At 45.9% G+C, this 24,698-nt stretch overlaps 1 protein-coding gene across 1 annotated transcript; it reads left to right on the forward strand.

The window, feature by feature from the left end:
• The first annotated feature begins 212 nt into the window (after nt 1-212).
• Nucleotides 213-23,720, forward strand: Ampd1 (adenosine monophosphate deaminase 1). Its single transcript, XM_028877274.2, has 16 exons — nt 213-334; nt 1,655-1,666; nt 4,756-4,936; nt 6,715-6,880; nt 10,762-10,927; nt 12,174-12,393; nt 13,830-13,959; nt 16,694-16,888; nt 17,161-17,292; nt 17,998-18,161; nt 19,666-19,792; nt 19,971-20,134; nt 20,841-20,961; nt 22,760-22,933; nt 23,237-23,347; nt 23,557-23,720. Exons 1-16 carry the CDS (start codon nt 313-315, stop codon nt 23,713-23,715), a joined length of 2,244 nt encoding a protein of 747 aa, XP_028733107.1. The 5' UTR covers nt 213-312; the 3' UTR covers nt 23,716-23,720.
• The last annotated feature ends 978 nt before the right edge of the window (nt 23,721-24,698 follow it).

Consider the following 24,698-nt stretch of genomic DNA (forward strand, 5'->3'; position numbering starts at 1 on the left):
TCTGAGAAAGCCACACTGGATGAACCAGCATGATGTATGGTGGGTGTGGAATTTGATTTCCGGCCACTACAGCTACCTTCTCTAAAATCCCAAGTTAAAGCCAGGCTTCCCCTGTTTGTCACTGTCATTGCCTAAAGCTATAAATAGGTCCGAAGCTCATCTCTCCTTTTAGCAGGGAAGGGTCAGATTACAGGGGGCAAAACAAAATAATAAAATGAGTGTCCCAGTATTTCAAAGTGTCGGTCGGCCACCCCCACACTCCCTCTCTCCTTCCTCTGCTGTGTTCTCCTAGAATCAAGGACCCCAGCCACAATGCCTCTGTTCAAACTTACAGGTAGGTGTGCAGAAAGTATTTGGAGAACTCAGGGATTTCTTTTCCGTATGCAACCATTTCTTTAACTGCCATGCCGGCTTCAGGAACCCTTTGTTTGGGATCCATAATAGCTTCAGATGTGTGCATCAGAGAGGCAAAGCATCTTCAAGTTGGCTTTCTTTCTGGTTGTAGGAAGAGGGTTATTTTCTCAAACTATGCCTTTGCATCCCTTAGAAAGCTGAGCTGTCTATTTGACTACTCTGAGCAAAAGCTAAGCTTTCACAGACGGAGAAGGGCTGTTTGTCTACAGTGTATGAAAGATCATGAGCATGGCAGGAACTTTAACCCAGAATGTTCCAGTGCTTTACAGGCCACACTTGCACTCAGAGATTTTTTTTTAAAAAAAGAAATCAATTGTATGTATGTTTCACTATAAAAAAGCCAGGCATGTGAAATAAAAAGAATAATTACACCAAAAGTTAAAGTAATAATCACTCAGAGAAATTAGAAAGCAGTAGCTTTAAAAGTCATATTGTCTTGCCAATGGTTCAAGGATCCACTCAACATTTTGGAATTCAGCTTCTCCATCTGTGTCCTATGTAAAAGTAAAGATGCTTTTAAGAACACAGTGGTATTTGTGTTGTCCCAGTGATTGTATAGCCTTTGGGCAGGAGTATGCTTTCGCTTACTCTTATGTGACTTATTATGTATTTATTCCAAACACTTCCTAAAACCATTTGAAATGGCTGTATGGTATTCCAGTTTTCTTAATTTTTTTATACCATATTTTATATGCATAAATGTCCTCTTGACCTTGTGCATCTAAAACTTGCTCTGTATTTCCATGGAACTTCAGAAATGGTAGTTCAGTGGTTTACTAAATAAGCTTGTTTGGTGTACCTATTCCAGCACTGTTGAAGAGTTCTTAGCCCTCCTCATCAGTTTCCTCTGTTTTGTTTTCTTTTCAATATCCACCCTACAAAAAATACCTTTAGGGGAATGTGACTCAGTAGTGAAGTGTGAGCTTGATATTGGCATGTGCAAGGCCCCAGGTTCAACCCCCAGCACCACAGCCCGCCCAAGAAGCACTTTTTAAAAGAGTAGTAATATGTACTTAAAGACACACGTTAGTTAGGAAGGGGATGAACGTATGTAACGCCCTTATTTATCCCTGTGATGTCCTTGGGCAGCACAGGGCGAGCCCCGAAGATGGGCTGAAACAGCACTTTGTCCAGCCTTTCTCTGGCGCCTTCACGCTGTTTCCCAAAGCCCGAGTTCATGATCACAGCGAGTGCTCAGAGTTGTTCACATGTTCTGTCTTGTTTGTTCTACTTCACACAGGTCAAGGAAAACGTGAGTATCTCGGACTATTTTTCCTGCCACTTGCAAGTATCTGTAAAAGAATTGACAGTGTTTCTTAACTCGCAAAGGTGCTTATTTCTCAGCAGTGTTTGCAGATGGAACCACAAAAGCCAGTAGCAATGAATAACAACCAGAGCTAGCAAATGGCCTTCGTGGATTCCCTGGGTTTCCAAAACACAAACACACTACATCTAAAACACCCACTACCCTTCTCCCCCTAAAGGAAACATGAGCCCGGCATGATGCCGAACACCTGTAATCTCAACACTAGGGAGGCTGAGGTAGGAGAATGGAGAGTTCAAGGCCAGCCTGGCCTCCATGGGGAGACCCTGTTTTAAAATACAACAACAAAACACACAAGCAAATAGAGGCTACCTCCCAAGTCACTCATTTGCTACTTCGAAATAAAACATACAGACGAATCAGCAGAGGTCTGCTAAACCTTGCCTTATATGATCCTCAACTCTAGTGCCAAAAAAAAAATCATTGTGAATTTTTTGGCCAGATAAAACATGATTTTAGATAAACTAGCTTTAGTTGTGTGTTCCACCCTCTCTCAGAGTCTACTGTTCTTTTGCTGACTGATGTAGTTCTGCCTCCAAGTTCCTGTGAGATGAGATGTGGGAGGTGGGAGGTCTGCAAGCTGGCCTTCCCCACACACGGATAACTCTGCTGGAAAATAAACCTGGGTTTCTGGGTCGGTTCTCAGTGTGGAAGCAGGCATGGGGATCTTTTTCTCAAGCCGTGTATGTACTTCCTGCATTGGTAATCCCACATGTTCGGGAGAGCTCTGCAGACTTTAAACGTGTCATGAGGTTGACTTCTTACTAACGTTCCCCTTTTATGATGATGAACCTGAGGCTCCTGGTGACTGTGGTTTGACAAGGCTACCCAGAGGTCATGGACACCGTTTCTCACCTTAATCCAGTGCCCTAGTTTGCCACTTTACCTTTCTTTTTCCTCTTTGTCCCGATAAAGATGTCCTGTCCCCCGGACACCACCCCTCAGATGTCCCATGATCTCAAACAACATACGCAGAGGAGAATCAGCAATTATCTATACAAGCCCGAGGAGACCATATCTCCTTCCTGATTCGGGCTGTCTTCACATTTTATCTACTTACTTTTAAAATACTAGTTCCATTTTTCCTTCCCACAGCCACCATGCCCTGAGGTAGCTGGAAAAGCAAAGCTCTTGAATTAGAGATCAAATTTCAGCTGTGCTTGCATGGAGTCAAAACAGCTGTTTAATTCTGTGGAATCAAATATCAACCATATCATTTTTGGTCATAGTGTAAGCTACTTAAGATTATAACGTTTACTTTCAACTGTCATAGTGGTTTAGAGAGATAAAACCTTAGTAAAGATATATATATATATATACATATATATGTATATGTGTATATATGAGACAAATGGATAGGAACAGTCCCAGATAACAAACACTGCTCCAGAAGAGCCAAGGCGTCCCCAGATGGGATTTCGTGTCTGTCCTTCCTGAGGTCTTCAGAGGCACTGCCACAGATCCAGCACGACAAGTCATGGCATTGCCCCCTCCTTATCATCATCATAACTGACTGGCCTGTGTCCATTTGCCCTTCGTGATGCATGAAGCATCTTTTAACTTCTGCCTGCCACTCAGCTTCGAGGTGTCTGTGATGCTATGGGAATAGGAAGGATGCTATTTCTGGGATCAGCCGGTGGTGGGCTGGGGAGGGAGGCATGCTCAGCCATCACTGTGTTCCATTTGTTGCATTGTGGACCGACGTGCTTGCCAAAGAACCACTAACAGCATCCAGACATGCTTCCCGGTTTCAGGGGGTGCTTGTGCTTCACAGGGCAAACAGATGCTCCAGGTTCAGCCAACGTAGTCTCTGCCCTGTTAACTCCGCCATCACCAGCCAGGGTTTGAAACTAGCTTACCTGGCAGCATTGGTGAAGTGACGAGTCACTTGCTATCATTGCTAATGCATGCTTCATCCCATCCCGTCATAACTACATATCATCCTTAATGGCCCAAAGCTAAACCAACGGTGTGCTTGCCCCATGCTGCCAAATTACCTCATTCGGTTGAATCTGATGCTTTGTTTTTCTGGAAGGGTTTCCACACACATTATCTCACTCATTATGTCACAACAGGCTTGCAAGTGAGGCTAGGTTGGCATTAGTGCCCCCACTTAGCACACAAGGAAACTGAAACAGAGTTGATAAGCGCAGGGCAGAAGCTTGTACTCATTATATCATGAAATCAGGCTGAAAACAATCACCGTTTGGAGGCCTGCAGAGATGCCGCCGGCCACAGAGGGTGGTTCTCGGTGTGGTGTGCTCCGCCGTTTCTCTGGCAAGTTTCTGTATCAGTATTGCTCCAGCGGCTGGCTGTTTGCTGTCCTCATTCCTCACTAGATATCTTCTGGAAGTACCAAGAGGCCGGAAGAAGTGCTGCAGGTGTGGGGTGTGGGGTGGCTAATGAGGTGTGAGCCGAGCCCTGGAGGAGGAATGGCCCCACCACATGGTCCTCCTTTCACCACATAACACCAAATCACAGTTGTCAGGTTTTTGAAAAATGGAGGTTGTTATACGAGAGAAACTTTCCCCAGAAGGGGCTCTCGAGACCACATTAATTTCCTATATCTGGAAAGGACTCTGTTATGGAGGACTATGAAATCAAACTTGGCTCCGCCAGGAACAAGCAATCTAACATTAAGAGTTTGTCCTGTAAGAGTTTAGCCACAAAGCCGGGCGGTGGTGGCGCACGCCTTTAATCCCAGCACTCGGGAGGCAGAGCCAGGCGGATCTCTGTGAGTTCGAGGCCAGCCTGGGCTACCAAGTGAGTCCCAGGAAAGGCGCAAAGCTACACAGAGAAACCCTGTCTCGAGAAAAAAAAAAAAAAAAGAGTTTAGTCGCATCTAGCCGCTCATACACAGAATCCCACCAGTGCGAGAGCAGACCTGAGCTCTGGGTGAAGGTTAGCTAAGCCACGAAGCCAACACAAATGATCCCAACCCTTGTGCCTGATGCCCAGAGACTCCTGGATGGCTTTTGGATGAGAACGTCAACTAATATTGTAAAAACCTCTTCTAGAAATCGATGATGCGATGCGTAGCTTTGCCGAAAAAGTGTTTGCCTCTGAAGTCAAAGATGAGGGAGGTCGGCATGAGATCTCCCCCTTCGACGTGGATGAGATCTGCCCGATTTCCCTTCATGAGATGCAAGCACACATATTTCACATGGAGAGTCTGTCCATGTCCGTGGATGGCAGGAGGTAAGCGGTTAAGGCAGATGCACAGCACCTTGCCAGAGACGGCAGGTCCTGATGAAGGTCTGTCTGAGTGCAGGTCACATAGAAAGGAAGGACTCTGCCAGGCTTCCAAGTACTTCCTCCTCCTCACCGCCTCTGAGCAGTGATGGAAAAAGAAGAGTGCAGTGGGGCCCTACCCTCGTCTGCACCTCCTCGAGCTAAATAAAGCCTTTCTGTCTGCCCCAGGGGCACAGGGCCTCCAGAGTGGGCACTCTCAACATAGACCCAGCCAGAGGGGGAACTGGAACGCAAATGCCTTCACCTTCACACATGCCCCCTAGTCAACAACAGTGTTCTCCTGTGTGAATCCCTCTCCAGCCAGTCTGAGGGTACCTTGGCCTTGAAGGGATACTTCATCCCTGCCCATGGTACACCTGCTACCCTTCCTCCAGGAGTTACCAGAGATCTTTCGTGAAAAGAATGATTCCCCTTTATTTCTAGCACTGCCTCCAGCTCTTTACCACACGTCCGCAAACCTTTCAGCCCTCCCTGATCCTGCCGGCCTCAGCCTGCTGTCTTTCTCCTGGTTTTATGCCTTCAAGGGAGGGAACAGCAAACTCTTTTGGGGTCCCCTGAGGACCTCGCCAGGGCTTGTGTCTCTTCAAAGTAGAAACTCAAAAAAAAAAGTCCATATAAGAAAACAGAATCAGCCAGGTAGTGCATGCCTTTAATCCTAGCACTAGGGAGGCAGAGGCAGGCAGATCTCTGAGTTTGAGGCCAGCCTGGTCTACAGAGGGAGTTCCAGGACAACCAGGGCTACACAGAGAAACCTTGTCTCAACCGCCCCACTCCCTCCCCCCCCCACACACACACAAAGAGAAAAAAGAAAGAAAACAATATTAATGAAGTTTCTAATTCTGTGCAAGCCATTCTATACACATTAAGTCTCACAGAATCCAATGAGGTAGCTAGCTGTATGACAAAATACCCAAGACAGATGAACTTAGGGGGAAAAGGCTTATTTGGGGCTGAGTTCCAGAGTTTTCAGTCCATGCTCAGTGGACCCTGTTGCTTTGGGCCTGTGATGAGGGGGGACATTGTGGGAGGGAATTCATGATAAAGTTAAGCTGTTTTATGGTAGGAGAAGGGAGGAGAGAGACCGGGGTCTCATGCCCCCCTCAAGAGCGTGCATCCGCTGGCTGCTCTCACTCCTTTCCACCAGACCACTTCAAAGCAGTTGTGCCCCTCCCCTGGAGTGCCACAGACTGGGGAGCAAGCGGTCAGCACACGTGGGAGGGATTTCAGATGGGAGCCATAGCAGAACTGTACTAAGCCGTGGTTCTAAGCCGTGGTACTAAGCTATGGTTCTAAACTGTGGCTCTAAGCTATGGTTCTAAACTGTGGCTCTAAGCTGTGGTTCTAAGCTGTTCTGTACTACTAGGGAGATGGAAGCTCAGAATTTAAGGAACATGAATCAAATGACATAGGACACAGCTGCCATTACCTGTGTTCACTGTAATAGCTGGATTGCCCACTCTATTTCTGCCAGACCGTTGGGAAAGAAGGGTGTCATGGTGAAGCCTTCTAGTATATTCCCTCAGGTCCCCTGCTCTAAAAGAAGCCCTCATATTTGTTTGGTGCGTTCTTCTCCCATTATGGTGATATCTTGTTTCTGACACCCAATTCATATTTTAGTTTTTACCTTTTTTGCCTCAAAATAAACTGGCATGGTGAAAACCCGTCTATTACAATGACCGTTCTGAGGGAGAGCAAGCTAATTCCTTTTGTTTGTTAATTTCAAGGAAAAGGCGCTTCCAAGGACGGAAGACTGTTAATTTGTCCGTTCCACAAAGTGAAACATCTTCTACCAAACTGTCCCACATCGAAGAATTTATCTCTTCATCCCCGACCTACGAGAGTGTGCCTGACTTCCAGAGGGTGCAGATCACTGGTGACTACGCCTCTGGGGTGAGTCGTGCTTGCCACGCTGATGTCTGCACAGCCAGCCAGACACTTGTAGCTCCGTGCCACCCTCCTTCCTGTCCAGGCAGAGGCCGCCTTTGCCATGCTCCATCCCCATTGCAGAACCAATGCTGAATGGCATGCTTCTGTGCTGCTCGCCCATCCCACACAGCACTGTGGGTGGCCCAGGCTACAGGGGACAGACAGACAGAGGCGAGGGGATGAGGGCCGAGGGCATCGCAAGATAGCCCAGAAGGCAAAGACGCTTGCCACCAAGGCTGAAAACCAGAGTTCAATCCCCAGGCCCCATACGGTGGAGGGAGAGAACCAGCTCCTGCAATTGTCTCTGACTTCCATGTGCACCATGGCACATGCGCAAAACAAAGGAAAATCTAAGGGAGGGGGAGTGGCTGGAGAAATGGCTTGGCAATGGCAATCGAGAGCCCTTGCTCTGGCAGAGGACCTAGGTTCACTTCCCAGCACCCACACGGTGGCTCATACTGTCTGGAGCTCCAGTTCCAGGGGATCTGACACCTTCTTTTGACCTCTGTGCACACAACTGTGGTGCGCACACATGTGTGCATGCAAAACATTCACACACAATAAACATTTTAAAAAGGAAAATTCCAATGAGGCCAGATAAAGTCTCTGGGTTCATTACAGTTGCTTGCACAGCAGATGTTGCTTGGAATGGATTCTAGTATGTCACAGGGAGACTGAACTCATGTTACTAACAATTTGTCCTGCTTGTCAATTAATAAATCTCTGCCACACAGACTTGCAGTATCAGCATCATATTGGTGAAACTGCCATCAAGGCCTCAGTCTCTGCTCCAAATATAGAATCAATACCGAGCCCCCTTCTCATGTAACTGCCTAAGATACTCCCAAGGCTCAGGGTGCTGAAATGCAAGTCATTCTTGTTTGTTGATTTTCTTCAGTATGGTAACCAGGGTGCTGGGCAGGGGCAGACATCAAAGAACGGACGTGGAATGTTTAACGAAATGGTACGTGCATGAGAAGCACAGACCCCATAGGCGTCAAAGGGCTAACAAATCAGGAGCACAGCTGGCATCTCTGTGCTTGGTAGACACGAGAACAGGAACAGAAAGGAAGACGATGCACAGAAGTCAGGGAGGCGTGACCCACGTCGGAAACCTGGGCCCAGGGTCTTGGTGCTTCACTTAGCGGCTGAATATGGCTGACCTGCTGCGCAATGTTCCACATGGCTGTGCTCTGTAGCCAACAGGGGCATCCTTGAAATGTAAGCAGAGATGGAGAGGGTTGTCTCAGGGCTAAAGTCTCGGGCCTTTAGAACCTGAAGAGCAATTGACTCAATTTAATTGGCCCTTATTGAGGCCAATTGCTAAGGCCTTGAATGCTGAAGTGCTGAGGGCTGGGGACATGGGGGTGCATGAGCTCCTTTGCCTGTGAGGAGCTGATGGGCCACTGGTCTACCACGCTCTACCTGGCAGTAGAACAGTGTCACTGGAAGCTGACCCCGAGATTTAGCACCTACTCCAGGCTCTTTGAGCTAAAGCTAACGTCTGTCTTTCAAATCAGACTAACAGGACGTGAGCTGTCTGGCTGTGATTTCTGCCATCCTGCTGATTGCCAGGGTTCATTTGCCGACCTGGGTGGCCGGCTGGGCGTCTCCTTCCTTTCCAGCTCCGTGTGTGTGCCATTCCCTAAGTTGCACACTCAGTGTAAGAGGATCTGCCACAGAGGAGCACCCCTCTTCAGACAAGGGTGTACAGCAGCCGGGCTCCCCCATAGGATCGAAACGAGCACTCAAATAGGAGTTACTGCTCAGGATCTGTCATCTGTATCTCCAGCCTTTGGGATCAAGCTTGTGCTGTGTTCAGAGAGAAGAAGGTCTTTGGGATCTGATAATACAGTTCAAACCAAGTTTTTTGTTTTTTGTTTTTTCTTGGAGCTGAGGATCGAACCCAGGGCCTTGCGCTTGCTAGGCAAGCACTCTACCACTGAGCTAAATCCCCAACCCCTCAAACCAAGTTTTATTCTAGAAGCTCTCTCTCTTCTTAGACAAAAATAAAATTCTCTAAGGCTATCTAAAAGAAGCTTGGTATGGGGACACATGCCCATAATTCTAGGACTCCGAAAGATGAGACAGGAATTTGAGGCCAGCCAGGGGTACAAAGTGAGACAGTCTCAATATATATGTATTTTAAGATAGGCATGTTGGCCAGGCAGTGGTGGCTCACACCTTTAATCCCAGCATTTGGGAGGCAGAGACAGGAGGATTTTTCTGAGTTCAAGGCCAGCCTGGTCTACAGAGTGATTTCTAGGAAAGGCTCCAAAGCTACAGAGAAACCCTGTCTTGAACACTTTCCCCACAAAAAAAGATAGGCATGTTGTCTCAGACCTAAAACCACAGCACTTGGGTGGTAGAGGTAGGGCGATAAGGAGTTTGGGGCTATCCTTGGCTACATAGTAAGTTGGAAGCCTACCTTGTCTCTAAGGCAAGAAGATAAGGAGTTAGGAAGTCAAGCCTCAGCTATAAAGTGAGACCCTGACCTGACTCAATAACTGCTGACCTCGTCAATATATTTTGACAGTCTGAGATCCTGGACTTTATTTACATTTTATTTTATTATTTTGTTTTGTTTTGAGACAAGACCTTGGCATACAGTGCTGGCTGTCTTGGAATGTCTGTGCAGATCAGGCTGGCCTTGAAATTATAGTGCTCCTCCACTGCCTGTCTCCTTAGCGCTGGAACTATAGACTTGGGCCATCACACCCAGTTTCTGAGGTTTGCACTTCCAATGTGCAAATGTCATGTGAAAGGAAGAGTGCATAGACTGTGTTAGAACAGGTTCTTCTTGAAAGTGAAATCACGGGGCTTTGGGGAAGGCTCAGTGAGTGAGACCACTTAAAGTGAAAGAGGAAGGAACTGAGTTCAAATACCCAGCCCCCATGTAAAATGCTGGACATGGCCACACTTGCCTGTAACCCCCGTGCTGGGTGTAGCAGAGACAGGAGGGTCTCTGGGTCCCACTGGCTGCCAGACTAGCTCCAGGTTCAGTGAGAGACCCTCTCTCCAGGGATAAGGCAGAGAGTGGTGGACACCTGTGTCCTCCTTGGACACACATACCTGCAACATATGCACCTATTACCCCCCCCCAACACACTATCAATTGTGAAATCATGACATTTTCAGAAGAGATGCAATTAGAAATCATTATGTTAAGTGTAATAAACCAGACTCAGAAAGACAAATATACTATATTTTCTTACATGCAGAACCTAGATTTAAAATTGTGTGTGTGACAAAACCAGAAATTGGGAAAGGGACCATGAAATGGGGGAAGAGATCTTAAGAGAAGGGGGAAGTAGAGGACATGCAATAGGAAAGCAGAGGGGACTAACTGGATGGGAAAGGGGTCCGACTGTAGGAAGAGGGGTCACCGGGGAGGGCAACAGGCAAAGGAAACTGATAAGAACAAAATATATTGACACATATGAAGATGCCATGATGAAACCCACTACTTCGTGGGATAAGCTAAAAAGACAAACAAACAAAAACAGTTATAAAAAAAAGCAATCAGTTCTTTTAATCACTTTTTTTTTTAATTTAGATAATCACCACTATGTAGCAAAAACCAAAACAGGTCCTGGAGACGCAAGGATAGAGATTTGGCCTTGGATTTTGAGTCTTAGAACCAAAAACCTCAGAAACAAATACATAATTCATAGGAAAGATTCCTATCGCAGGTAAGGTATGGTAGAGTAATAAAAGAGTCCTGGTCCAGAAGGAACCAGCCAGGTAGTCAGGAGAGGCTCAGCAGGGCCACAGCACACAGGAAAGAGCTCAGCCTGACCACTTCCCAGGTTCTCACAGGCTCACCTCTGACACTTTCTTGGTAGGTAACAGTTGAAGACTTTGAGGTGGTTTGTAAAGGTCTCTATCGGGCGTTGTGCATACGGGAGAAATACATGCAGAAGTCATTCCAGAGGTTCCCCAAGACGCCCTCCAAGTACCTGAGGAACATCGACGGCGAAGCCTTGGTAGCAAACGAGAGCTTCTATCCAGGTAACCTATTCGCTCATGAATGTGAGGACTATAGCTTTTGGCTTATCTACTAAATATTAATTTTAACCTATGTTCTTAGATTATCAGTGACCCAGCCTTAAGGTATTATAGTTGCCATTGGCCCTGACCTGTGGCCCATATGTCAATCACTGATTCTGTCCCTACAATACCTCTCAATCTGTTCTTTTTTAAGTGGCTTCACACCCCAGCTTAGGCCAGTGTGTTTCCGAGTTTCAGTGGTTATGAAAGTGTCCTAATTACTTGGCTATGATTTGGTCTCACCGTCTTTTGCTTCATCCTCATTTCTATGCTGGTTATTAAAACACAGATTCAAGCACGTTATTTTCCTGATAAAAACCTTCCGCTGCTCCCCACCTCCTACAGAACCAGTCCCTACCATCTGCCTTCATCCAAAGGGCATTGCAGCCATTCAGGTTCCTACTTGCTCACTTAACCTGTTTCTACATTGATGATTTCTACTCCATCCTCCTTAGCCTTTGCTATGGACCGGAGTGTTTGTTTGAGACAGGATCTCAAGTTTAACCAGGTTGGCCTCAAACCTTGATCTGTAGCTGAGGATATCCTTGACTCTTATCCTCCTGTCTTACTCTCTCAAGTTCAAGCATTACAGGCCTGCATCTCACCCTCAGCTTTAGCTGGAAGACTTCCTAGATCTCTGTGTAGCTAAATCGGCATGTCTAGAGTCAACCTAAGCTTTCAGGGTGCAGCCCATATTCCATCATTTCTTACCTGCCTCTGTATAAAAGGAATCTACAGGGTTGGTGACATGGATTAGTGGGTAGAGGGGACTTTCTGCTGAGCCTAAAGACCTGACTTTGATCCCCAGACCCACAAGGTGGGAAGAGACTCTCACAAGTTGTCCTCACATGTGCTATGGCACACATGCACATATACTCATACAAAACAAGCTTCATTTAAGAACAAGTGAAGCTAGACACAGTGGCATACACCTTTAATCCCAGGACTCAGGAGGCAGAGGCAAGAGGATCTCTGTGAGTTTGAGGTCAGTCTGGTGTACACAGAAAGTTCCAGGACAGCCAGGGATATGTAGTGAGACTCTGTCTTTAAAAAAAAAAAAAAGACGAATTAATAAAGTTGTATAATTATAACTGATGAATTTGAGATGACAAACTAATGAGATATCTCAATATTTCTTATTTGGGTTATGTTTTCATGGTCCTTTGTCCTATATACTGATATATTACTCTGTGTTTTATTGAAAAAGTCTTTACCCCTCCTCCGAAGAAGGGAGAAGACCCCTTCCGCACAGAGGACCTTCCTGCAAACCTGGGCTACCACCTCAAGATGAAGGATGGTGTGATTTACATCTACCCTGATGAAGCAGCAGCCAGCAGAGATGAGCCTAAGCCCTACCCTTACCCAAATCTGGATGACTTCCTGGATGACATGAATTTTTTGCTTGCTCTAATTGCACAAGGGCCTGTGTAAGTGTTAACTGAGATCTGAACATCAGCAATCAGTGTTATTGATGATTGTAAGAATGCCATCACATACTCACTATGTTAAAATACTACATTAAAACCCTTTATTCCTTGTGATGGCCTTATGCAATACAGCTATCTATTTACTATCTATCTATCTATCTATCTATCTATCTATCTATCTATCTATCTATCTATCTATCTTTTATCATATCTATATATCTATCCTATCTATCTATCTATCTATCTATCCTATCTATCTATCCTAGCCTATCTATCTATCTATCTATCTATCTATATCTATCATCTACCTATCTACCTATCTATCCTAACCTATCTATGTATCTATCTATGTATGTATCTATGTATGTATGTATGTATGTATGTATCTATCTATCTATCTATCTATCCATCCATCTATCCATCCATCCATCCATCCATCCTCTGTTTATTTATTTGAAGTGTCTCAAACAGCCCAGGCTAACATCAAACTTGCTATGTAGTCCTGGCTGACCTTGAACTTCTATCCCTCTGCCTTTTCCTCCCAAGTGCTAGTACAGGCTTGCACCGTCATGCTCAGTTTATGCAGTGCTGTGGATCGAACACAAGATTTCTTACATGCGAGGCAGGCACTCTGCCAATTGAGCTATAGCCCTACTCTGATATACTCTCTTTTTTCTTTTAGATTTATTTCATTACTATTAATATTGTTTTGTTTTGTTTTGTTGAGACAGGGTTTCTCTGTGTAGCCCTGGCTGTCCTGGAACTCACGCTATAGACCAGGCTGGTCCTGAACTCACAGAGATCCGCCTGCCTCTGCCTCCTGAGTGCTGGGATTAAAGGTGTGCACCACTACCGCCCAGCTTATTTTATTTTTTTAATTACACGGATATGCAAGTGTCTGTGTGGGGGTATGTGCATGTGAGGGCAGACCCCATGGTGGCCAGAGGCATCAGGTCCCCGTCCTGGTGGTAACAGGTGGAGTTGTGAGATGCCAGAGGTGGACTCTAGGAACCAAACTCAGGTCTTCTTAACCACTGAGGCACGTCCCCACCCACACCATACCCTGAGATACTTTAATTACAGTTTAACAAGCTGAAGCACCTGAGAGTTGAGGGACTTGAGTAAGCAACTCTGTGTCACCCAGTGCTGAAGCAGGATGGTGTCCAGTCTACTGGCTCCACAGTCAGGGACCTAGCCTTGGACCTACATGGTCCCCATAGATTTTTAAACACTTTCCCAAGTCCTCCCTCAGTATTATGTCCAATTTTGCTGAAAAGCTGGGTGCTTTAAGCTGGACTAATTGTGGAGGAATAAACAGTATTTCTTTCCACAACTGTTTCCTCCTGTGGGTGAAGAGAGTCCTGGAAGCTTCGAAATTGTTATTTTCCTTACCTGTCTGGAAAGGTTTAAGAATCCCGTGCATTCACTTTTCACAGCAAGACTTATGCTCACCGGCGTCTGAAGTTCCTCTCCTCCAAGTTCCAGGTCCATCAGATGCTGAACGAGATGGATGAGCTGAAGGAGCTGAAGAACAACCCCCATCGGGACTTCTATAACTGCAGGAAGGTGAGTGCACCCAGTTCAGAGCTCCTCGGGGAAACGCCACCTCTGATTTCTTCAGGGCAAGAAGCTGTTTGCCGATGAACGCGCCGCTTCTGCAGTTCGCAAGGATTGTAGTGAAGGCAGGTAGATCATGTCTAGAAGATTTGAAGTGCCATTCTGTTGTTTGTTCAAAAGGACAAGAAGATGACACTTGACACGGAAAATTATCATTAAGAAGAAGCAGCCCAGGGGCAGAGCAATTGCCCAACCTGAGGTGTGCAAGGTCCTGGTTTGGGGCCAATGCTGCAAAATAAGTCATAACTGTTGCCAACAAGAATAAAAGACAAGCCGGGCGGTGGTGGCGCACGCCTTTAATGCCAGCACTCAGGAGGCAGAGCCAGGCGGATCTCTGTGAGTTCGAGGCCAGCCTGGGCTACAGAGTGAGTTCCAGGACAGGCACCAAAACTACACAGAGAAAACTTGTCCTGAAAAACCAAAAAAAAAAAAAAAAAAAAAAAAAAGAATAAAAAACAAAACTTTCAAGAGTTACTTCAAGCTTGGGAGAGCATCCTTTTCACTGTCTTCTGTTTTCTTACTATCAAACTTGGGGTGAAGAATTAAATAGCATTTGAGGTTTGAGTTCCAGTGTTTTGATTTGTAAAGTTGAGGAATAGGTTTGCTTAACAGAGTTACATAAGGTTGCAAAACTCAGTCCGGAACACTTCCAATATATGTTCTGATCTTGCAAATGATTTCAAGGAAGGAGAAGTGGAAATATCTAAGCCATGTTTCAGGCTCAAGTCTTGCTTAGCTACCGTCAAATTTTGAGCAAGTACTTAGTCTATCAAAAATAAACTTATTCAGGGGCTGAAGAGATGGCTCAGTAGTTAAGAGCATTTGCTGTCCTTCCAGAGGACCCGGGTTCAATTCTCCACACCCACATGGCAGCTCACAACTGTCTGTAACTGCAGTTCCAAGGGAACTTGACACCCTTACACTGAGTGACACAAAATAAAATTCAATAAAAATATTTTAAAAATTAAATAAAAAATAAATTTATTTATTTATTTATTTATTTTATCCCAGGCTGGCCTCGAACTCACAGAGATCTGCCTGCCTCTGCCTCCCGAGTGCTGGGATTAAAGGCGTGAGCCACCACCGCCCAGCCAAAAATAAATTTATTAATAGGTTTTTATTTTATTTTTTAAAAATAATGATTCCTTTACATTTTTAAATTTTATTTAAAGTTATATGTGAGTGTGTACTTAGGTAAGGGAGAGGGGAGAGATGTGTCCTCTGAGTGCAGGTACTCTCAGGGTCTACAGTACTGGATCCCCTGGAAATGGAGTTACAGGCAGCTGTGCACTACAATGTGCTGGGATCTGAACTCAGGTCCTCTGCAAGAGCAATAAGCTCTCTTAACTGCTGAGCCATCCCTCTAGCCTTACCTATTGATTTTTGAGACGTGGTCACTGTGCAGCCCTGGCTTGCCTGGAACTCGTTATTTATACCAGGCTGCCTTCCAACTCACAGTGATCCTCCTGCCTCTGCCTTCTGAATGCTGGGATTGCAGCAAACTGGGCATGATAACCTAAGTGTGGTGGCCCATCTTTAATCCCACCCAGTACTGGGGAGGCAGAGGCAATGGATCTCTGTGAGTTCAAGGCCAGTCTGATTTACAGTAAAAGTCTGTCTTTAAATAATTAAATATAAATAAATAAATAAATAAATAAATAAATAAATAAATAAATAATGGCATGGACTACATGCCTGAAATCCCAGCCCTTGGGAGGTAAAAGCAGGAGGATCAGGAGTTTGAAGTCATCTTCAGCTACATATTAAGTCAGGGCCAGCCTGGGCTACATGAAATTGCCTGAAACAGACAAATAATATTATATCTATAAATTCTGTTTTTACCTCATCCTCCTTGTACCAGGACAGTTTTCAGGAGTCAGCTCTCTGTGGACATCAAGCTTGGTGTCAAATGCTTTTGCCTCTGAGCCATCTTCCTGCTTTAACTTTGTTTTGTTTTGAAGCCGGGTCTCATGTAGCTCAGTTTGGCTTGAACTTGATGTGCAGTTGAAGATGACTTTAAACTCTTGATCCTCCTGCCTCCTCCTCCCCAGGGCTGGGATGTGGCTGGGATTCTAGGCATGTGCCAGTGTAGCCAACAAGCTTCATAATTTCAATCTTAACTTCTTTGGGTGCAAAAGCTATGATAGTTACATTGCTTCTAATTGTACTTATGGAATAGAGAATGAGCTATAAGAATTTTGTTTCAGCCGGGGAGCGGTGGCGCACACCTTTCATCCCAGTACTCGGGTGGCAGAGCCAGGCAGATCTCTGTGAGTTTGAGGCCAACCTGTTCTACAGAGCAAGATCCAGGACAGGCTCCAAAACTACACGGAGAAACCCTGCCTCGAAAAACGAAAAAGAAAAAAGAAAAAGAATTTTGTGTCAGATGCAGGAAGCACATTGGGTGTGCTGATGTTTGGGAGGAGCAAACGTCATCCCTGCACCCAGCTAAACCACTCACATTCTCGAACAGATGCAGAGAGGACACAAACAGGTCTTCATTCCTGGGCCAGCTTCATCCACTATCAGTTCACATCACTATCTGTCCCTTTCTCCTTCCTCAGTGGGGTCTGCAGGCACTGTGGCCACTAACAGTGGTAAAAGATAATACATATATACTAGTATGTGTGGTGGTATAAAATATATATATTGCTGGTTTTTCTTTCCCTGAATGTGTACATAGGTGGATACTCACATCCATGCAGCCGCCTGCATGAACCAGAAGCATCTGCTGCGCTTCATTAAGAAGTCTTACCAGATTGATGCTGACAGAGTGGTCCACAGCACTAAAGAAAAGGATCTGACGCTAAAGGAACTTTTTGCTAAATTAAATATGCATCCGTATGACCTGACTGTTGACTCCCTGGACGTTCATGCTGTAGGTTGGAAAGATGCTAGTTCTACTTGCTCAATGACACAGGACCCCAAATGTCCCAGCCCATCCCTCCCTTAACGACCTTGGCAACTGTGATGCCTGAAAGCACCCTTGATGAGTTTCGACGTTTACCCACTATCGCTCACCACACCGAACCTCAGTCCTGGAGGCCATCCTCTTCCCCTGAGATCAGCCCCCTGCTCCACCTGGTCACTCCCAGGACTCTGTGTCCAGGAAGCCCTGGTAATCAAAACTGCTCTTGTTTCCTGATTCAGGGACGCCAGACATTCCAACGTTTTGATAAATTCAATGACAAATACAACCCCGTGGGTGCGAGTGAGCTTCGAGACCTCTACCTAAAAACAGACAATCACATTAACGGGGAGTATTTTGCCACTATCATCAAGGTGAGTAAAAAATACTTAGTATGGATCTGGAGGAGGTGGAAATGGGGAGTGTGCTGGGGGGAAGGGGAGGGGGACAGGAAGGGAGAGAACAAGGGAATCTGTGGCTGTTATGTAGAACTGAATAGTATTGTAAAATAAAAAATAAAAAAAATACTTAGTATGGCTCGTGAATAGGGGAGGAGAGAAGGGAAGAAGGGAAGGCAGCAAAGAAGGAAGAGGCAGAAAGGGAGGGAGGGAGAGAGAGAGAGGAAGGGGAGGGAGGGAGGTATCTCTGGGGAAATGCCTTTGTTTCTAGGGTAGAGAAGTTAAGGTGTGATTTAGGTGGTAAGAACCTGGCCTTTGAGGTTTGGGCAGAGCTAGGAGCATCCCTTGTGATGCTGTGTTTTAAGAAGCAAGGGTCGCATGTGCGGCCAGGGCTTGTGCCCTGGGGGTGGGGGTATACACAGCTGTACTTGTCTTGCAGGCCCCATGGCTATCTCATCATCCTTAGCCTGACCCTTCCCCCGGTCTCTGCCACATCTTCTGAGTCTTTGTCCTCACAGAGTCTCTTCTGCTCCCTTAGGTCTTTGATACTTCTTGTCTCTCTCCCTTCCACATTTCCACAGCTCTTTTGAGGATACATTTCCTCTCCCTACATCCCACTGTTAGACCTCTGGGAGGACTTGTGGGAATCCCCAGTCTCAGATCCTTCTCTTGGCTCTACAGGAGGTGGGTGCGGACCTGGTGGAGGCCAAGTACCAGCATGCCGAGCCCCGCTTGTCCATCTATGGCCGCAGTCCTGACGAGTGGAACAAACTCTCCTCTTGGTTTGTCTGCAACCGCATCTACTGCCCCAACATGACATGGATGATCCAAGTCCCCAGGATCTAGTATGTATCTGACTCTTCCCATGGCGGGCAGGCTCTCAAGCCTGTTCTCCTCTCAACCAGAACCAGGATGGTATAGATCATTTCAATAAATGTCAGCTTTCCTGAAGGGGCTACACTGGCTTTTTTTTTTTTTTTTTTTTTTTTTAAAGTTTTGAGACAGGGCCTCACTATATAGCCCAGGCTAGACTTGAGCTCATAATCCACCTGTTTCTGTCTCCCGAATGCTGGGATTACGGAATGGTGCCACCATGTCAGAATCCAATTACAGCTGTCTTGTATCCGAAACTTTACCACCACTGCTGATTCACCCACAAGAGCCCAAGGTCTTTGTCATGAGCGTTTGTCAGTAGGGCTGCTGAGGAAGCGTACTCCCTCCCACGGTATGTCCAGGCACCCCCTGCCTGCAGGGGTGGTTTCTCTCCTGTGTGCAGTATCATTGATCTTTTATCTAACTTACATGCTCACGCAGTCTCTGGCAAGCTGCTCATGTGCCCTATGGCAATGCAAGGTTTCGTTCACTGGGACTGGAGGGATGGCTCCGCCAGCCAAGTGTTTGCCCCACAGCCCTGGAGCTCAGATCATGAGTTCCGATCTCTCAAAACACCTAAAAATGGGACCTAATGTATTGAGTTGTTATGAGGATGAATGTAGCTAATATTTTTGGCCGTTTAGAAAAGTTTCTGGTGCTGGGCGGTGGGGGCATAAGCAGCAGAGGCAGAAATCTCTGAGTTTGAGGCCAGCTTGGTCTACAGAGTGAGTTCCAGGACAACCAGGGCTACACAGAGAAACCCTGTCTTGGAAAAAAAAACAAACAAACAAGAAAAAAAGTTTCTGGAATATATAAAGTGGTATACTTTATTGTTACCACAGATGAAGTGTGTGTGTGTGTGTGAGAGAGAGACACAGAGAGAGAGAGACAGACAGACAGACAGAGACTCTCCCAGAATTATCAAGCACTCTGCCAACTGAGCCACATCCCCAGCCCCAGAGAGGAACTCTCGATAGTAGCTTCCCGTTTTCTGTCTGTGACCACACGTGTATTTGATCGATCAGCTCCCCATGGCACAATTACCATATTCCTCATAGCTGGACTCGGTTGTAAAGGTTGAGTGTTTTTGTTTTGTTTTGTTTTTTTCTTTCCTGAGACAGGGTTTCTCTGTGTAGCTTTGCGCCTTTCCTGGATCTCACTCTGCAGCCCAGGCTGGCCTCGAACTCACAGAGATCCACCTGCCTCTGTCTCCTAAGTGCTGGAATTAAAGGCGTGCGCCACCACTGCCCGGCTGTAAAGGTTGAGTTTTCTTGCCACAGGGAGTTTATAGAAGAGCTGGGGTAGGTGGTCCAATGCCCAGCCCAGCCCAAACTCCTCTTCAGGTATGCAAGGAGAATATCTGGGTATGGGTGCAGGATGAACACACTTTTCTGACACATGGCACCTCTGGATCCCACACAGTGGGTCCCACTACGCTTCGTCTCCTCCTAAAGTTCCCTTCCCTCTTGCCTTTAGTGATGTGTTCCGATCCAAGAATTTCCTGCCACACTTTGGCAAGATGCTGGAGAATATTTTCCTTCCGGTGTTTGAGGCCACCGTCAACCCCCAAGCTCACCCAGTCCTCAGTGTCTTTCTCAAGCATGTAAGTATGGCCCTTTGGGCTCTTCTGCTCCTTCTCACGGGCCAGCCGTCCTCGCCGGCCACCACCCTCTCTCTGATCTTTATACTGACCTCCCCTTTGGAGCCGTCTGAGGAGTTTCTCTGCGGGCAGAGCCTCGGCCCTCGGACTGAACCCACGGCATGGCTCCCTTTTCTGACAGATCACTGGCTTTGACAGTGTGGATGATGAGTCCAAACACAGTGGTCACATGTTTTCCTCCAAGAGTCCCAAGCCTGAGGAGTGGACCATGGAAAACAACCCGTCTTATACTTACTACGCCTATTACATGTATGCAAACATCACGGTGCTCAACAGCCTGAGGAAGTAAGTCCGGGGACGGGGCTGGAGGACTGTCTTTTGATACATCTGCTTGCGAGCGTATGAGTGAGTGTGTATGTGGGCGCCAGAGAGTACCCGGGAGGTCAGAGGATGACTTTCAGGTGTTGGTCCCCTTTCTCCAGGTTACTGAGGCAGGGCCTCTCTTGTTCCTGGCAGGTCTTGTCTCAGCTTTCCTCCTCACCTCACAAGTCCTGGGATCACAGATGCACATCACTGCCTCTTGCTTTTTTTTTTTTTTTTTTTTAAATTCCTTTTAAAGATTTATTTAACATATTTTGCTAAATAGATTTTATGTTGTGAGATGTGTTGTATTGCTCGTCTACTTTTTATTTTTTTTTTTTTTATTTTATGTGTATGAGTGTTTTGCCTGCATGTATGTCTGTGGACCAGGTATATGCCTGGTATCCAGGGAGGCACGCGCTGAAACCGAAGATGTCCCTGCGTGGGGTACTCTATTCTTCTCTGTGTCCCACTGACTGTACCCCCCGACCCCCACGTGTCTCTTTCTTCTTTAAAAAAAAAAAAAAAAAAAGTTTGTATTTAGTAAGAATTACAATGAGGTTTTGCAACGGTGTTTTGCTGGATCTGGTTGGTGGCTGTTCCCTTCCCAAGTATTAACTCTGCCAAGGGATGCTCTTGTAAATCTCTCTGCCCAGAACCTGGGGTTCCCATCGCACTTTCCTTTTCACAGGGAACGAGGCATGAATACGTTTCTGTTCCGCCCTCACTGTGGGGAGGCAGGAGCGCTCACCCACCTCATGACAGCCTTTATGATAGCAGACAATATTTCTCACGGCCTGAATTTAAAGAAGGTGAGTTCGAAGCTTTTTAATTTTAATTTAAAGGTTTATTTATTTATTATGTATACAGTGTTCTGTTTGCGTGTATTCCTGCAGGCCAGAAGAGGGAGCAAGATCTCATTACAGATGGTTGTGAGCCACCACGTGGTTGCTGGGAATTGAACTCAGGACCTCTGGAAGATCAGCCAGTGCTCTTAACCTCTGAGCCATCTCTCCAGCCCTCTTAAATTTAATTTAATTTTGAGACAGGGTGTCATGTAGCCCAGGCTGGACTTGAATTTGCTATGTAGCTAAAGATGATTTTGAATTCCTGATCCTCCTGCATCTACTTCTGACTGCTGGGATTTGGGATTACAGGTCAATACCAGCACATCTGGCTTAGAGTCTTTTCTATTTTTGAGACAGGGTTTCTCCGTGTAACAGTCCTGGCTATACTGGAACTCACTCTGTAGACCAGGCTGGCCTGGAACTCACAGAGATCTACCTGCCTCTGCTTCCTAAGTCCTGGGATTAAAGGCATTCGCCACCATGCCTGGCCAGAGTATTTTCTTAATAGTAATAACAATTCAATTCTATATTAGAGCCTGTAGCAAATAGATCATTAGGTCCATTTTCAGTATGAGCTGTATTTTGAGCTCATCAGGGAATCAAGGATAAGGAGGAAGCACTCCACCCATCTCCTCTAGCTATCAGCTGGCATCTGATAGCCTGAATGCTCTGCACTTCCTCCTCAGGGTTGAGAAGCCCAAGGTATCAGGTGAGAGGAGGGATAGGCAGATCTCAGGCCCCAGGAGGATGGGGAACTTGGGTTGGGACTACGCTAGACTACTGGGAAAGACCGGAACTCCGTGGAGCGCCCATGACACAATCAGCAGGGACTATGGAAACCACTGCTTCCCAGCAGCCACGGCTGCCTTTTCTCTGGCTTGTTACCCAGCTTTGCCAGGCTGGAACATGAACAGCGTCGACTTTGCTACTCTGAGTCTTTAGTATCCTTATTATGAAACGAGGCTCGTTGAGCATCAAACATTTTGGGGGTTACTTAGGGAGCTCATTCTACGGAGAGCTGCAAAGGGTTTCTCTCAAGGTTACCTTGCTAGTTGCCCTCAGAGATGAATGAACACACATCTCCTGACTTCCATCTTAGAACTCTGACAGGTGAAGTCAGAGCGGTTTGGCTTCCCTGTAGCTCCTTTTTGCCAGGTTTCTTGTTGTAGCTTGCATTAAAATGTCTCTTGTGATAGTCATAACTTTGGTGTAGCCAAAAAAAAAAAAAAAAAAAAAAAAAAAAAAAAAAAAAAAAAAAAAAAAAAAAAAACTGGTTTCGGGGAGACTTTCTTGAGCTATAATTGCCCAGATCAGACTATCTAACTTTGATAACTTAATACTCCAGTTAAAAGAACTGACTTTGCCCAATGCTTCTAAAAGCAATACCAGAAAATTTAATTTAAGTATTTACATTGGAAAACTACAATCAGCCTGGTTAAGAGCAGTGGCTGCTTTTCCATAGGACCTGGGTTCAATTCCCGGCACCCACACAGCAGTTCACAACTGTCTGTAACTCCAGTTCCAGGGAATCTGGCACCCTCACACAGATACACATGCAGGCAAAACACCAATGCACATTTTAAAAAAAAGAAGAGGAGGAGGAGAAGGAGGAGGAAAAAGAAAAGAAAGATTATAATAATTTTCTAGGAGATTTAAGATACCTTTATTGAAAGCTAAAGCCTAAGGTTGCCATGGGATTTTTAAGGTTTCTAGCGTCTGTTCCCTTTCACTGTCCTCATTGTTACTTTTACTTTCTTTTCAGAGTCCTGTGTTGCAGTACTTGTTTTTCTTAGCCCAGATTCCCATCGCCATGTCACCATTAAGTAACAACAGCCTGTTTCTCGAATACGCAAAAAATCCTTTCTTGGATTTCCTCCAGAAAGGCCTGATGATCTCACTGTCAACCGATGACCCCATGCAGTTCCATTTCACCAAGGTACACACGGGAGCCTGTGCAACACAAGTGTGCCTGCTGGGGTGGGAGCCTGTGCCACACGAGTGTGCCTGCTGGGGTGGGAGCCTGTGCCACACGAGTGTGCCTGCTGGGGTGGGAGCCTGTGCCACACGAGTGTGCCTGCTGGGGTGGGAGCCTGAGCCACACGAGTGTGCCTGCTGAGCTATCACGCCCACCCGGAAACCGAGAGTCAGATCAAGGCACTTCTTTATTCTCTTTATGTAGGATGTGCACTGCTTCTTTTACTAATGCACCCCGTCTCCTCATTTACACTGATAACTACAGGAGCCCCTGATGGAAGAATATGCCATTGCTGCCCAAGTCTTCAAGCTGAGCACCTGCGACATGTGTGAGGTGGCGAGGAACAGTGTTCTGCAGTGTGGAATCTCTCACGAGGTAGACTTGAGTGCTAGTCTCTGGCCTTGTCTCTCAGGAAATAATACACATGTGACTTCTCGGGAAACATGCACACAGAGGCACTCAATGAACAGGCCACTGTTTTTCCTTTGGTTTATGAGTAACATGAGGATTACGGTGGGGGTGCAATCGCTGTCTAGCTTGGTGTGAAAAGAGACACTGAGCATTCCCCTCCCATTGTCTTACAGGAAAAAGCAAAGTTTCTGGGCAACAATTACCTTGAGGACGGCCCTGTTGGGAATGATATCCGGAGGACCAATGTTGCTCAAATTCGTATGGCCTATCGTTACGAAACTTGGTGTTATGAACTCAATTTAATTGCCGAGGGTCTTAAACCAACAGAATAAATAAAGCAAATAAGCTGAATAACACTGTGAGTGGGATTTTCATTGAGAGTTTGAATCCTATAGTACTAATTATTGAGACCCTACTCTTAAAATAAAAATACTTGCCGGGCGGTGGTGGCGCATGCCTTTAATCCCAGCGCTCGGGAGGCAGAGCCAGGCGGATCTCTGTGAGTTCGAGGCCAGCCTGGGCTACCAAGTGAGCTCCAGGAAAGGCGCAAAGCTACACAGAGAAACCCTGTCTCGAAAAACCAAAATAAATAAATAAATAAATAAATAAATTAAATTAAATAAATAAATAAATAAATAAATAAATAAAAATACTCTTAAAAAGCTTAGGTCAATAGGGGCATTCTTAGGCAAAGTCAGACCAGTTGTGTGAAAATTTAGAAAATTGGCATTTGTGATTAGTACTGAGGGAAGATAAGATTTAGCAGGGAATTCTTAGCTTGCTAAAGCAGGAGACCTATGGGACTTGTTAGAAATATGCCTGCTAGGTACAGTGGTGCATGCCTTCAGTCCCAACACTCAGGAGGCAGAGGCAGGCACATCTCTAATGAGTTTAACAAGCCTGGTCTACATGGTGAATTTCAGGCAGCCAAAGCTACATAGGCTCTTGTCTACAGAGAAAGACACAGAGAGAGAGACAGACAGAGACAGAGACAGAGAGACAGAGGGACAGAGACAGAGACAAGGATAGAGATGCCAGGTACTTCAGGTCAGGAGATGCTCTGGTCACCCAGATTACATTTGTTCACACACATGGTGTTGCCATCTAGTGGTCCGGTTGATATTTCCCTCAGGGTATTTTAAAAAGTGGTTATAGATCAAATGTAAACTATCAGATACCACCTTAGATACCAAAAGCAAGAAGATGATTTTCATTCTGCTTTTCACCCTTGAGGCTATAAGCAGTGTGAAAAAGGGAACTCCTCAAGACATCTCAGAACGGAATGAGAGCAACTGCCTGTATGCTTTCACTCTCT

This window comes from Peromyscus leucopus, chromosome 6 (genome assembly GCF_004664715.2).
Source record: "Peromyscus leucopus breed LL Stock chromosome 6, UCI_PerLeu_2.1, whole genome shotgun sequence".
Taxonomy (NCBI): Eukaryota; Metazoa; Chordata; class Mammalia; order Rodentia; family Cricetidae; genus Peromyscus; species Peromyscus leucopus.

Bases quoted from the DNA above. Each gene is read 5' to 3' on its own strand.
- Ampd1 (XM_028877274.2), top strand. From the start codon at position 313: ATGCCTCTGTTCAAACTTACAG. The intron at 17,293-17,997 runs GTGAGTAAAAAA...TTGGCTCTACAG, and splicing joins ATTTTGCCACTATCATCAAG to GAGGTGGGTGCGGACCTGGT. The intron at 18,162-19,665 runs GTATGTATCTGA...TCTTGCCTTTAG, and splicing joins ATCCAAGTCCCCAGGATCTA to TGATGTGTTCCGATCCAAGA.